This window comes from Strigops habroptila, chromosome Z (genome assembly GCF_004027225.2).
Source record: "Strigops habroptila isolate Jane chromosome Z, bStrHab1.2.pri, whole genome shotgun sequence".
NCBI classification, from domain to species: Eukaryota; Metazoa; Chordata; class Aves; order Psittaciformes; family Psittacidae; genus Strigops; species Strigops habroptila.
In genome coordinates this window covers 56302626-56316267 of record NC_044302.2, presented here as the reverse complement: position 1 = coordinate 56316267, position 13642 = coordinate 56302626, and the positions used below count along the sequence as shown (strand labels likewise).

The window sequence follows — 13642 nt, the reverse complement described above, 5'->3', positions numbered from 1 at the left end:
ATGGTGAGACACTGGCACAGGTTGTCCGTGGAAGTTGTGGCTGCCCCATCCCTGGCAGTGTTCAAGGCCAGGTTGGATGGGGCTTTGAGCAACCTGGTCTGGTGGGAAGTGTCCCTGCCCATGGCAGGGGGGCTGAAACTAGATGGTCTTTCAGGTCCCTTCCAACCCTAACAATTCGATGATTCTGTGATTCTTTTACCTGGAGCTATCTTAAGGTATTGGCTGGTGAGCAGTACTTATTTGTCATAGCTGGCTTTGGGTTATACTTCACTACATAAATGAAGCAGTTGAATCCTATCAAAAATACGAGGTTCCCAAGGTGAGAAGTTAGTGAACTGGACAGACACCCATTCCCAGAGGTCCTCATAGCTTCTCCTTTGTGTTTATTGCAGCTTCTGTAGCCTTCTGTGTACCTCTAGCATTCCTGTTTGTCACTTTGGAAGACTAATGCTTTGGACCTCTGTTCTTATGCGTGGGTTCAGAGACCTTGAGAGGAGGACAGAAAGCAAGTACTGTGCTGGACTATTTGCAGAATATGGGTGTTACTTCTGGGGTTTTAACTGTTTGAGCCAATTTAGCCAAAATCTGTCTTTCATCAGGCAGTAATGTAAAATACAGTGTGTGTGTTTGATGATGCAGTTCCTCCACTTTATAAGAACAGATATCTTTTCTGATAAATGTTTTTAATAACACCACCATATTCTTAATAAAACATGTTTTATTATATTATGTATTAGTAAAATATACAGAGAAGGTAACTAACAGTATGATCAGAAAGCTTGTTTAGTGGTTGTAGTCAAGTCCCAAAGTCTTTTAGATTTCTAATCAAGCTTTTTGTGGTACTGCTTTTTAAATTTCCACCTAAAAGTTCTTAAAAACATGCAGTTCAATTATCTGGTCTTGCAACAGCAAAAATTGCAAAGAGGATCTTTACTGTAGTAATTGGCTTGTAAGGCTTAATTTTTGAAACCCAAACGTTTCAGATGTCATTACAGTTGGAAATGCAGGTTCCTAAGGATTTGGTATGAGCTTGACTGTTTTAAGGTGTAGTCTTATGTTAATTCTGCCATTTCTGTAACTTTGTATATGTCCTCTTGAATTTTTCAGATAAAAATTTAAAGATTAAAATATTTATGAAGACTTTTGAAGGTTAATGATAATTTTAGTGTTCAACTCTTGTGTGACACTATGACTATCATGAAAGTTTTCAGCAGATATATTCCAAAGCTATGCTTGGAACATGCATATAGTGTTAACTTTAAAAGAATTGGTTTGCTTCGACCTATAGAAAACCTTAAATATTTCTCTGTAAGTGTTAATTTAAGCATCCATAGTTGAAATTCTGGGCATGTTTGTACATAAATGAGACGTTAGTTACACATTTGCCAGTCCAGCACTCTGACCAGGCCCTTTTAGATATTGCAGGCAAGGAGGGTTCAGTGTTTTGATATCAATTGAAGACATTTGACATTACATGGGATTTGGAGCAATACACTGAAATCACAACAGAGTCATAATACAGCAATTGTACTGTGACATTGGCAATCACAGTGGCCTCTTGATGGTGTGAGCCACTTCACTGCCTTTTGTCCTGGGCCCTGTAAAAACCCACACGGTTGCTCCATTGACTGACCAGTCTTCTCTGCCCTGTCGTGCCCAGGAGGCTTGGTGGCTGTCTGTCCTGACCTGCAGGCTTGGATCTGTCCAGCATGTCTGAGATGGCAAATTTCAGCATGGTGTTTTGCAGCTCTGAAGTATTCTCCCACCACAGGGCTTTGCCTGCCCCCTGTACCTCCCCAGTGGCCAGCAGGTATTATAGGAGGATCCCCAGGCCTTAATACTAAACCTTGAGCCTCTTCTGTTGTGAGAGTAACCCAGTTTGCTCCTTTTCCCCATAAACATTCTAGGGGTGTATGTCCCGGTTCAGCTGAAAATTGGAGATCAGTTAACTAAGAAGATAAAATGTCTCACAATGCAGCTGGTGTTTGCTTGCTTTTTATAATGGGAGCAACCACTTTAAAGTTACATTATTTTCCTGGATTGTAGCAATAATCATCATGCATGTCACAATAAATTTCAGCTGTCAACTAGTCACCACACAGCCACTTGCTCACATCCCTAGGTGGGATGGGGTGAGAACTGGAAGAGTAAAAGGAAAAAACTCTTGTGAGATAAACAGTTTGATAATTAAAAATATACTATTATAATAATTTAAAAATTATAAGGCAAAGAAAAAAATGAGAGGAATATAAAACCCAAGAAAGACAAGTGCTGCAAATGAAAACAATTGCTCACCAACAACCAGTGCCCAGCCAGTCCCCAGGCAGTACAGGCTGTCATGGCTGTTACACCAGTTAGTTCCAAGAGTCCACCACTTTCTGGCCAGGTTCTCTTATGTATTGCACCTAAGGAGGGTTTAATGTTTTAATACTTAGCTTTGTGCTAAGCAGAATGTTACAATTGTAAAATCAACAGTACTTAGCAAAATATACTAACTGTATTACACAACTGCAGCTCAATACAAACATGATTCTGCTTACTAGTCTCTATAAAATGCGCACCATCACAGCACTGGGTGTCCCCAGTTGCTAGGAGGGAATCAGAATCATAGAATTCTGGGTTGGAAGGGACCTCAAGGATCATCTTGTCCAACCTTTCTTGGCAAAAACACGGTCTAGACAGGATGTCCTAGTGCCCTGTCCACCTGGATCTTAAAAGTGCCCAATGTTGGGGAATCCACCACTTCCTTGGGGACATTATTCCATTGGCTGGTTGCTCTCATTGTGAAGAATACATAGGTTGAAGCTAGCTCAAGCCTGTTCTTCTCAAAGCTGCTCTTACTCATTTTTTATGTGCTCTGTTAGGGTGAGATTTGTATATACTTCCCCAGTCATGGTCTGACATGTGTTTGCACCTTTTCAATTAACTCAAGGATGAAAAGTTACTCAGCCAGTTGAAAAGTTACATAGCCTGTTCATTCACTTAACTGTTGTAGCTGATGGATCAGCTCAATGTTTACAGCGTTTCCCTAGAACAAAGACCACACGGGTCCCTGTTGTGTTAAGTTCAGCTTTCTTTTTAATAGTTGTGATCTGTCACTCTTTATGTTCATCCCTGAGTTTCTCTATTGGGTTTGCATGGAAAGCTTTTGGTAGGGGGTGGGCTACAGGTGTGGCTTCTGTGAGAAGCTGCTAGAAGGTTCCCCCATGTCTCACTGAACCAATGTCAGCCGGCTCCAAGGCAGACCCACTGCTGGCCAAGGCTGAGCCCTGACACTGGTAGCGCTCCTCATTAAGAGGGGAAAAAAACCTGTGGGAACAGTAGCCAGAAGAAAGGAATGAGAATATTGCAGAAGGAGCCCTGTAGACACCAAGGTCAGGAGAGGAGGAAGTGCTTCAGGCACCAGAGCAGAGATGCCCCTGCAGTCAGTGGAGAATACCATGGTGAGGCAGGCTGTGCCCCTGCAGCCCATGGAGGTCCACGATGGAGCAGATTCCACCTGCAGGCTGTGGAGGACCCCACGCCAGAGCAGGGGGTTGCCTAGAGGAGGTTGTGACCCTGTGGGAAGCCCATGCTGGAGCAGGATTGCTGGGAGGAGCTATGGCCCCATGGAGAGAGGAGCCCACACTGGAGCACGTTTGCTGCAGGACGTGTGACCCTGTGGGGGACCCACACTGGAGCAGCCTGTTCCTGAAGGATGCACCCCGTGGAAGGGGCCCACACTGGAGCAGCCTGTTCCTGAAGGATGCACCCCATGGAAGGGACCCACACTGGAGCAGCCTGTTCCTGAAGGATGCACCTCATGGAAGGGACCCACACGGGAGCAGTCTGTTCCTGGAGGATGCACCCCATGGAAGGGACCCACACTGGAGCAGCCTGTTCCTGAAGGATGCACCCTGTGGAAGGGACCCACACTGGAGTAGTCTGTTCTCTAGGTCGTGAAGAACTGCAGTTGTGGGAAGGACCCATGCTGGAGAAGTTCATGGAGGACTGTCTCCCACATGGGGGACCCCAGGCTGGAACAGGGGAGGAGTGTGAAAAGTCCTCCCCTGAGGAGGAAGGAGCATTAGAGACAGCTTGAGATGGACTGACCACAACCCCCATTCCTGTCCCCCTGTGCCACTGGTGGAGACAAGGTAGAGAAATGGGGAGTGGAGCCCAGGAAGAAGGAAGGGGTGGGGGGAAGGTGTTTTAAGAGCTTTACGAGTATGTAGCCTGTGTCTATCTCTGCAGAGCCTTCTTCCATTGTAGCAATTAATTGATCAGTCATAACACAAAGTGTTTGGATTCTTTGCATTTTGACATTCAAAAGAAAGACTCTAGTGTAAGATGGCTTTTTTTGGCTTTGTGTGCACACTTTATTTTTCAATAATTTCGACATCATTTATATTGTAGGTCATACAGGAGTGTCTGCCAGCATGATGAAGAAAAGAACTTCCCACAAGTAAGTTGTTAACATTTGTACTAAAGTATAGCTCTCAGTAACTGGAAATGCTGTTCTAGAAATATATCTGTATTGTTCCACTGAATTTGTTCTTGAAAATCATGTGGAATAATATTCAGTCTGTATATGTGTGTTGAATCAGTCTTTCAGGAGGGTGATAGGAAAGAATGCCAGTAGAAATAGAGGTTTAAACATTGTTCTGACTGTTAATATGATATTGTCCTTGAATACAATTTTGTAATTCTTTCTGAAATTCAGAGAAAAGGAGTTCCAAGCCAGAAATTAGCCGCCCATACTGTAGGATCTCTGTTCTCTGGCACAGAGTTCATGTATTGTCACCCGGCCAATAAAAACTACAGAGCATGCTTACTGATAACCCAGTCTGGAAGTAATCTTAAAAATATCTAATCTTGTATTCACTACAACTGTAGTTTTGAAACAGATTTTTCACTTTTTAAAAATAAAGAATATATTGAAATACTTCTGTAAGGAGGCTGCTGATTGATGTCAAAGGATACCTGCTTGTCCCACACATTCATGTAATGTTATTTTCCCTCTACAACATTCTTAAATAGTAGCAGCTGAACATGGGTGAGTAGCTGTGTGAAAACAGAGGTAACGTTCTGGGCATAATTTTTGTTAGTGTCAAACAGCGAGGTTTGACAACGATATGACTACAGGTATGTAGTTATATCTGGCTACATCTGTGGTGGGAGAAATCTAAGCTGGGTAAGTGTGAAATTTACTAAAATATTACTAGCTATATTTTAAGTGTAAAGACTTACAGTGGTGCATCAATCAAAAGCTCTTTGTTCGGCAGGTGTATTTTCCACAATTAAGATAGTTAATCACTGCTAACAGTGTTAACTGTTTCCCACAGACAACACCTGATATAAAACTATCCTAATTCCTTCCACCAGCTCATCGTTATCCATTCTTGTCTATCTTCATAGAAGGCAAAGAGAAACATTTATTTGTCTAGGGGCAGTTAGAGTTGGTTAAAACTTAATTTCTCTTGTTCTCTTTCAACCGCTCAGAGAAAGGAGTGTATGATGGGAAGACTATCAGAGGTGGGTTGCCTTTTGTACTTGAGGGTGGCTAGATTTGTCTTTATTGTTGTGTTAATATACACTATTTAAATACCTAAATAGGCTGTAAATTTCTTAGCATGAAGGCTTTTATGGGGCATAAGAAGTTTTGATCCTAAGTGACATGATATTCAGGCATTTAACTTAAGGGTCCAGCTTAGTTTTATGTTAATTTAGCTTAGTTCAATTTTTTATTAATTTTTTACTAAGAGATTTTTGTACCAAATCAAGATGACTTCTTATGTGCTGTCGACTGATTCATTCTGAGAATGAGGCATAGTAGTAGAGAATTTTTTATATTTGTCGTTTACCATAAATTAGTAGAATATGAATGACCATGTAATTTAATATATGCTGATACTACTCTGAGCCATTTTGATAGACCGTGAGTTAATAATGCATACTTTGTTAATAATTTAGTTAGTTAGTTACTTCTCATTTAAAGAAAAAGAGAAACAAGTCTAGTGGCTCTCAAAGGCTGTTGAGGAGACTTCAGACTAGCTTTAAGAAGGTTTGTGGCAGAGGAAGGAGCCAAAAGCCAAGAGGATAGAACAGGGCATGACTCAGTAATTGAGGATGTGGATGAGTAAATGAGCAGCGTGGATGAGTCTTCTGAACTATTCTTTACTAAATGGTAGTTAGCTGTTAAACCTTTTGGGAACAGTTCCCATAGTTCTAGGGCAGTTCTTCCAAGTGCTCTGTCAATGGGCAGTGGTAATCTCTGTCAATATGAAGCTGACCTTACTGGCATCAGATCAGGCAGTAATCTCCCTGATATCATTCTTTCCACCCTTGGTGCGTAAGAAAAGAGTAGAGAAGAAATAGCATAAATATAAAACAATCCTTTCTTCAGAGGCTCTCCATTTCTTCTAGTTGGCAATTCAAGGACTTGGAGGTGCAGGTTATACCTGCTATTTAGGTACAAGTGAACTTAAATATTTCAAAATTCTGGTCAAGCTAACTTCTAATCTTGGTTCCTGCAGCATCTGAAGATGAAATTCACAACTGAATGATGGCTTTTGAGAGAGTACTGGAAGTACTTTAAAACTTTTGCCTCCACTAATGTGCCCTACAGGCTGAATATTGTGAGAAGTAGTTAATAACAATTCTGTCATCACCATTCTGCTATTAATGATAGTCTGTAATAGGATCACAATTGTCAAAAGTTTTGGGTCCTATTTTTAATAACTTTTCTGCTTAGTACCACAAAAGGCTTGAAATTGTACTGACTGTCGCTGTTGTACTGCATTTATACTGCTTCATAGTTTTCCTTCCTGTTTTTCACAGTTGTGTCTTTTTTGCACATCTGTTGTGTATGGTTTTCTTTCACCCTTCTGGCTTTTTACTTAGTACTACCCTGTGGTGGCTTTCTCACATGAGATGATAAGGTGTTTAAAAAACCCAAACCAAACCAACAAACAAAAAAAATCACCCCAAAATAAAACCAAAACAAACCAAGCCAAGCAAACAAAAACCCCAACAACAACAAAAAAAGAAACCATGACAACCAAACCTACATGGATAAAATAGTTAACTTTACTTGACAGGTTATTGGGAATTGCTGTTCTCCTTTTTATAAATGCTGGTTTGTCATTTAAGTACAACCCTGAAGTAACAGTTGATTTTTCTGCTACCAGTCCTGTGCAGTTCTGCATTACACTGGTTTCCCTGGTAGCAGCTGCCAAATAAAAACTTGCGTGAGGACCATATAAGCACAACTTCAAAATCTGGGAAGAATTCCTTCTGCTTGTATAGTCCTTAAAAAGTTTCTAAACTGTCTGGTCCTGGTAATGAAACTTTCTCATGCCAGCTAGGTTTTACTTACCAGCTTACTGCCTTCAGGATAAAAAATAGGATCTGAAACTTTTGAGGACTGAAGGGCTATTTACAGTGAGGATATGTCTGATATGTCAACAGCTGTTTCCAGTACTTGGTATTTTCTTGTTTTCCTGGCTCCATGTTTTATGTGTCCAGGAAAATTGTTATCCCATCTTCAAGAGTAAATCTTCGTGGAATTTTAAAGATAATTGTAATGAAACACAATGAAGAAAAAAAATACGTGTTGAGCCTTCTGGATGTGGCATCATGGAAGATGGTGTACATTTGTATTACTTGGTGTATCACAGAAATAATGCGCTATTGGGGAGTGGTTTGAGTTGGTTACTTGGGTGTCTTACATGAAAATATATCCATAGCTATTATTTATTGATAGTTACAAACTTGTGCTTGCTTTTTTACTACATGTTCAGATGCAAGAAGTTGGTTTTCCTTGGTAATTTACTAGTTTGAAAATCTCATTTCTTGCCCTGTGACCCAGTGCAAATGAGAGTGAATGGATGTTTAGTATCCCCAAACAAAAATTTCAACTGCAAGTACACCTGAAGGGTACTTGACTTGTAATTAAATTTATAATGCTTTTTGCTCTCTGAGGCATTTTAAAGGTAGTGAACTCAGTTTGAACTCAGTTATGTAATCTTTTTCCATCATATTTTTTGAATGAGAGTGAAGCTTTTTGCTTTACTGTTCCAATTTAAACATTAAAGTGGATTAGACAGAGAATAAAATTGACTGTGAGGTTGAACATCCATAGTGTTATTTTTACCTTTTTCAACAATGATGATTAGCAGCATAGACGAACTGCTTAAGATTGATAAAGATTGATAAAACAACGTCACCTGTTTTTAATGTTCAGTTGATTTTGCTTTAGAATGGAATTACGATTCATTAGAATAAACAAGCTGCGTACAAAACAAAATGTTTTTTATTGTGCCAAGGGCCGGATCTCTGATCTCATTTTGTAACAGTAAATTATTACTTGCACTATTGCAGTTAAAAAAAAGAAACCAAAAACAAACCAAAAAACCCCACATACGTGCTTAAGCAAGAAGTAGGATTCGAAAACCCATTCTAGACAGTGTCTCTTAACTGGAAGAGGTTGGTGTTCTATAAAAATCTGTGCTATCAAAGTTAGGAAGACAAAACGTGCAGTTTGATCTTGCTGAAACACTCAAATGATACCAAAAGTGAAATTTGATAAAACCCTCTGCTAGTATCTTCATGGTGAATGAAGGTCTGGTGGTGGGAAAAGCTGCTGAAGGAATCTTATGCCTTGTTTTTAATGGTTATGATTACATCTTCAGCATCAAGCATTGCCATGTCCATTAAGCATTACAGTGTCATGGAGTAAGTGCATTATTCTGAAAGACTGCTTCTGGGATTTCACTGGTGTGATTGTTATTTGTCTTTTTTGGATCATATAGAGGCTTCTCTGAGAGCATTGGTCACTATCTGTAAACTAAGGAAGAGTATTATTGTCTGCAATTGATAGTCTCTTTTAGGTGTTACTTTTAAGCATGCTACTGGTATGCACATTTTACTGCCATTTAAATAAAGTGTGCTACAAGTAGTAAACCAAAAATTACTTTTACAACTGGTTGACATTCATGAGAACATTTATCGGGCAACCCTCTCAATAACCTTTTTAGGAATCAATATGTGTATTGTAACATGCTAAACTAGCTCCAATACTAATTTCTTATCACTAATATTCTATCATAATATTTCTTACTTTAATCTGTATTCGGAATTGTCAATTTGTGTTTTTAATAACTGGGTAGAACAAAACTTTCAATTATTTGAAACTGTCAGATAGCTTACATGACCATTGACCAGAGCAACTGTTACTTACTAGAGGGAATTTCCATACAACTTCCATGAAAATAGCGGAAGGATAAAAAAGTATATTTGATCTATTACAGAATCATAGAATGGTTAGGGTTGGAAAGGCCTTTATGATCACCTTGTTCCAACCCCCGTGCCATGGGCACAGACACCTCACACGAGACTGTGTTACCCAAGGTCCTGTCAAACCTGGCCTTGAGCACTGCGAGGGATGGAGCGTTTACCACTACTTTGGGCAACCTGTTCCAGTGCCTCATCACCCTCACAGTAAAGAATTTCTTCTTATATCCAACCTAAATCTCCCCTGTTTAAGTTTAAACCCATTGCCCCTTGTCCTATCACTACAGTCCCTGATGGAGAGTCCCTCTCCAGCATCTTTATAGGCCCCCTTGAGCTACTGGAAGGCTGCTATAAGGTCTTCTTTCCACATGAAGGAGTATCCATTCTATTGCTATTACCATTACATACCATTTTTGTTTTTCTGTACTAAGAAAGAATGCAAGAGAAGTGTTGTTGCTAGCGTGTGTCTTTAAAAATACTCAGGAGTCAAAAACATCTGTAAACAGAGAAGGAAGCTATATTTCCTTCAGGTGAAAACACAGGTTAGGGAAAACAAACACCCTGGGAGAGTTTTAGTTAGCCACTGGTAATGTTTCCGCTGATGTCCTCATCCTGGGACAGGCGCTGTGTTTACTCTTATACAGGAAGCAACCAGGTAGTAAAGTTATAATATTGCCAGGTAACTTGTGCTTTGAGACCTGATCAGGTGAGTTTGACTTTTGACATTCAGTGTAGCAAGGGCTAAAATAGTTTTTTTGGCTTAAGCAAACTAGTTTTAGAAACAAGTTAGTAAACTAACTTTACAACACACATAAGAAATGTGTCACTAGTTTTCAGTGTGTTTTTCTTTTTTCCAATATAGTATAATATGCTTTATACCCTAGTTTGAATAAGATGCACGCAACTATAAAATATATTGCCATCTCAAAGCATACAGCTCTTGTCTGCAGTAGAATTTTGAATATATTTATGTACTTGTTTAATATTATGTTTGTATCTGTGTACAGAAAGCATAGAAACAATGTGGGACCAAGCAAACCTATTTCTCAGCCACGAAGAAATATTGTAGGCTGCAGAATACAGCATGGATGGAAAGAAGGTAGTGGACCTGTAACACAGTGGAAGGGCACAGTTCTTGATCAAGTTCCTGTAAATCCCTCTCTCTATCTTATAAAGTATGATGGATTTGACTGTGTGTATGGACTAGAACTGCACAAAGATGAAAGAGTTTCAGCACTTGAAGTTCTTCCAGACAGAGTTGGTAAGTGTTTTGGGTTTTTCTCCTAAATTCACATGCATATAATATGACATTTACTATTAAATGTTTTCCACAAATCTCTCCAGACTTCCCTCAAGATAACATCTGACCACTTTAATGTTACTAATCAATTTCATTGGTGTCTCATGGCAGGTAATCTAAATGCTCTGTTTAAATTTTCTTGATTCCACAAAGATTTGATGATACCAGTGAGTGCATTGCTGTTTTCAATCTTTAAGTAATAGGCAATACCTTCTGTAGGTTTTGTTTAGATTAACATTAATATTTCTGTTGGAATTTAAATGGTTGGTGTTTTCTGTTGTGTGTCTGACAGTACTAATGTCACATTTCCTCCTGTAACTCTCCTAAGTACTTTTAAGAATGGGGGGAAAAGGCATCCTTTAAGTGAAATAACTTGATTAGTAACAAGGCTTTTGGATCTTCAGAATTAGCAAAGGTCAGTATTTATTTACCCAAGGAATTACTAATTTATAAACAAAATAAGCTGATGCTTCTTCTGACTGCAAAGCAATTGGTAGCAGTCTCTAGAGTGGCATTAGGGGGAACCAAACACCAAAGTTCAATTAATAACTTCATGGAATAGTCTGTGACTGGCCTCTCTTCCTCTTCTCCCCTGCCTGCCTCTCCTTGTTCAGCGTCTAGTTAAAATACAAACAGCCTGCTCTGCTGTGGCCTCAATTGATCTCCCTTTACCTTGCATTATGATTGTTTAACTGTGATGTATTATTATTTAAATAAGATTTTGAACTTCTGCAGCTCTTCAGTAGTAAACTTTCTGGAATGGACAGTGTTTGTTTTGTATAGGAATTGATTTAACTTCCAATCAAAAGCTGCTTATAAGTCAGGGTAAAGATTATTTTTCACAAAGACATATGTCTGTGCTTTTGAATGAACTTAAGAAATGCTGTCATTTCAGCTTCATCTCGAATTAGTGATGCCCACCTGGCAGACACAATGATTGGTAAAGCTGTGGAACATATGTTTGAGACAGAGGATGGCTCAAAAGATGAGTGGAGGGGGATGGTTTTGGCTCGAGCTCCTATTATGAACACATGGTTTTATATCACCTACGAGAAAGATCCCGTCTTGTACATGTACCAACTCTTAGATGATTATAAAGAAGGTGACCTTCGCATTATGCCTGATTCAAGTAAGTAAGCCAGTTACTGTTTTCTTCTAGAAAGTGGTAGCTTTTTATATTAATCTTTGGCTGTATTTTATTTATGGGCAGGAGAACTGACAAAGATCTTGTTTGTTCCTCTGGTCATATTTTCCTAATTCTGGTGAAAATATCTGCATACTACTGTGGAAGAGTTTCTGCTTGGATTTTTTAATGAAACTGGCCAACCAGAAGTTTTCCACTTTTGTTTTCTTACAGAAGTACCACACCTCGTTGAGATGGCTCTTGTGTTTCTGAAACAGTTCTTATGGGAGTAATATTTAGTTATATATATAACCTAATACAGTTAGATTCATTTCGTTGGGCTAAGTGTCTTCAGTGTGAAAAACTTCTGAGTAGTTTCTTGAGGGAAAGAGGTACTAGTCTTGTAAAAATTGATTTTCTCTCACTTGTTTCAACACACTAGCAAGAATATCTCAGCAGATTGAGGGATATTTCTTCCTGCCCTTCTTGAAGTGAAACTCACTGGGACTTTTCCGATTAATTTAGAAGGATTTTCACAGAATCGATATTGTTCAAGAGATTTGAATAGCCAGTACAAAGAGGGAAAAAAAAAAGAAAATATGCTTGTAAAGAATACTTTTTTATTTCTCCCATGTACCTAAAACAGACTCTGTGAAAGGAGAAATCAATCTGGGCTTTAAAGAAAATTAATAATTAGGTAACTGTCATGGTTGGCTACATAGTGCTTTGCATAAGTATTGGTTACAATCAATTTGTTGAGTTTGAGACTGTCATCCTTCAGGTCTAGCGTTGATAACAGTCTGCTGGCTAAATAAACAAGTGGCACTTACTTGCATGTCTGTAGTTACTCATCTGCGTTTAGATACTTTTTTTGCTGTATCTTACTTGCCTATTTGCTGCTTGTAAAGAGTGATCCACAAATGTTAATGGAAAAAGTGACTTTCCTTTTCCTAAAGAAATAAAGCAAGCTTTTTCAGATTTGAACCTTCAATTAACTTGTTCTTTGTCTTAACTGTTAAAAAGGACTTGGAATGTATTTTAAGTCTGCTTTGTTTTCTTGCACCTTTGGGGGTAGGGATAGGGAAAGAGCTTCTATGCTTTCTTTCCATTTAAGATGGAATTGGTTTTAGTGCACTTTTTCGTTCATGCTTACCACAAGACTGTTTACTGCTTACGTGTTTCCGAAACACTTCAAGTATTTGCCACCTTCCCTGAATCTGAATGCTTTCCAGATCTTTTGAATTGTGTCTGTGAGTCAATGATTGGGTGTTAACAGTGGTATTTTTCAAATCAGGTTTTAGACTACCTGGGAAGTACACCTATAAATTTGGTGGAACTTGCCACAGTAGTTACAACTTAAATTTCTAGGGAGCGCTTTCTTCTCAAAGACAGGTTTCGTATATGCGAGGAGACCAAAATTTGGGTAATTTCTTCAAAACTTTTCTTTGTGATGGGAAAATGTATTACTGGATCTGATACTAAAACTTTGTCAACACTTTGTAATTCCTTCTAAATGCAAATGTAAGAGTTTAACTTGCGTCTTTGCCAAAGAAGATTCTTTACATAAAACTGGTATTAAGATACTAAACTATGTGTGATAGTGCATTTACAGAGGAACTGAAACAAAAGTTCAAAGAGAAACTTCTTAAGTGTAAGTGCAAGCCAATCTGTTAATTCCCTGGTGTTTTGGGCTTTTTTCTTCTTTGGGAGTTCTTTCACAGCTCTCAGAACTGAAAAGAAAATGGGTGAAATCTGTACGGGATACTTAATGCGAACTTGGAACAAAAACATTAATTTAAAAACTTAGGATTTCCATAATAAAAATCTACATCAGGTATGACGATTACTAAGAAATTTCCTCACTGGAATACGAAACACAGGTTTATCTAAACTGGTCAAAAAGAAGACAAGCTGAGATAATACGGTGTGGTTAGCTTCCAGTTCTT

The 13642-nt window shown here is 38.9% G+C and overlaps 1 protein-coding gene across 7 annotated transcripts in view; it reads left to right on the top strand.

Moving 5' to 3' along the window:
- SPIN1 (spindlin 1) overlaps nt 1-13642 on the top strand; it is a 57404-nt gene that overhangs the window by 39283 nt on the left and 4479 nt on the right. For 6 of the 7 annotated variants that reach the window (XM_030471370.1, XM_030471364.1, XM_030471366.1 and 3 more), the window contains exons 3-5: nt 4396-4444; nt 10281-10534; nt 11469-11702. In XM_030471370.1, coding sequence (XP_030327230.1) covers nt 4396-4444; nt 10281-10534; nt 11469-11702 — 537 coding nt within the window. Of the gene's footprint in view, nt 1-4395; nt 4445-5481; nt 5515-10280; nt 10535-11468; nt 11703-13642 lie in introns of all 7 variants that reach the window. The other variant, XR_003989328.1, reaches the window with a different exon arrangement.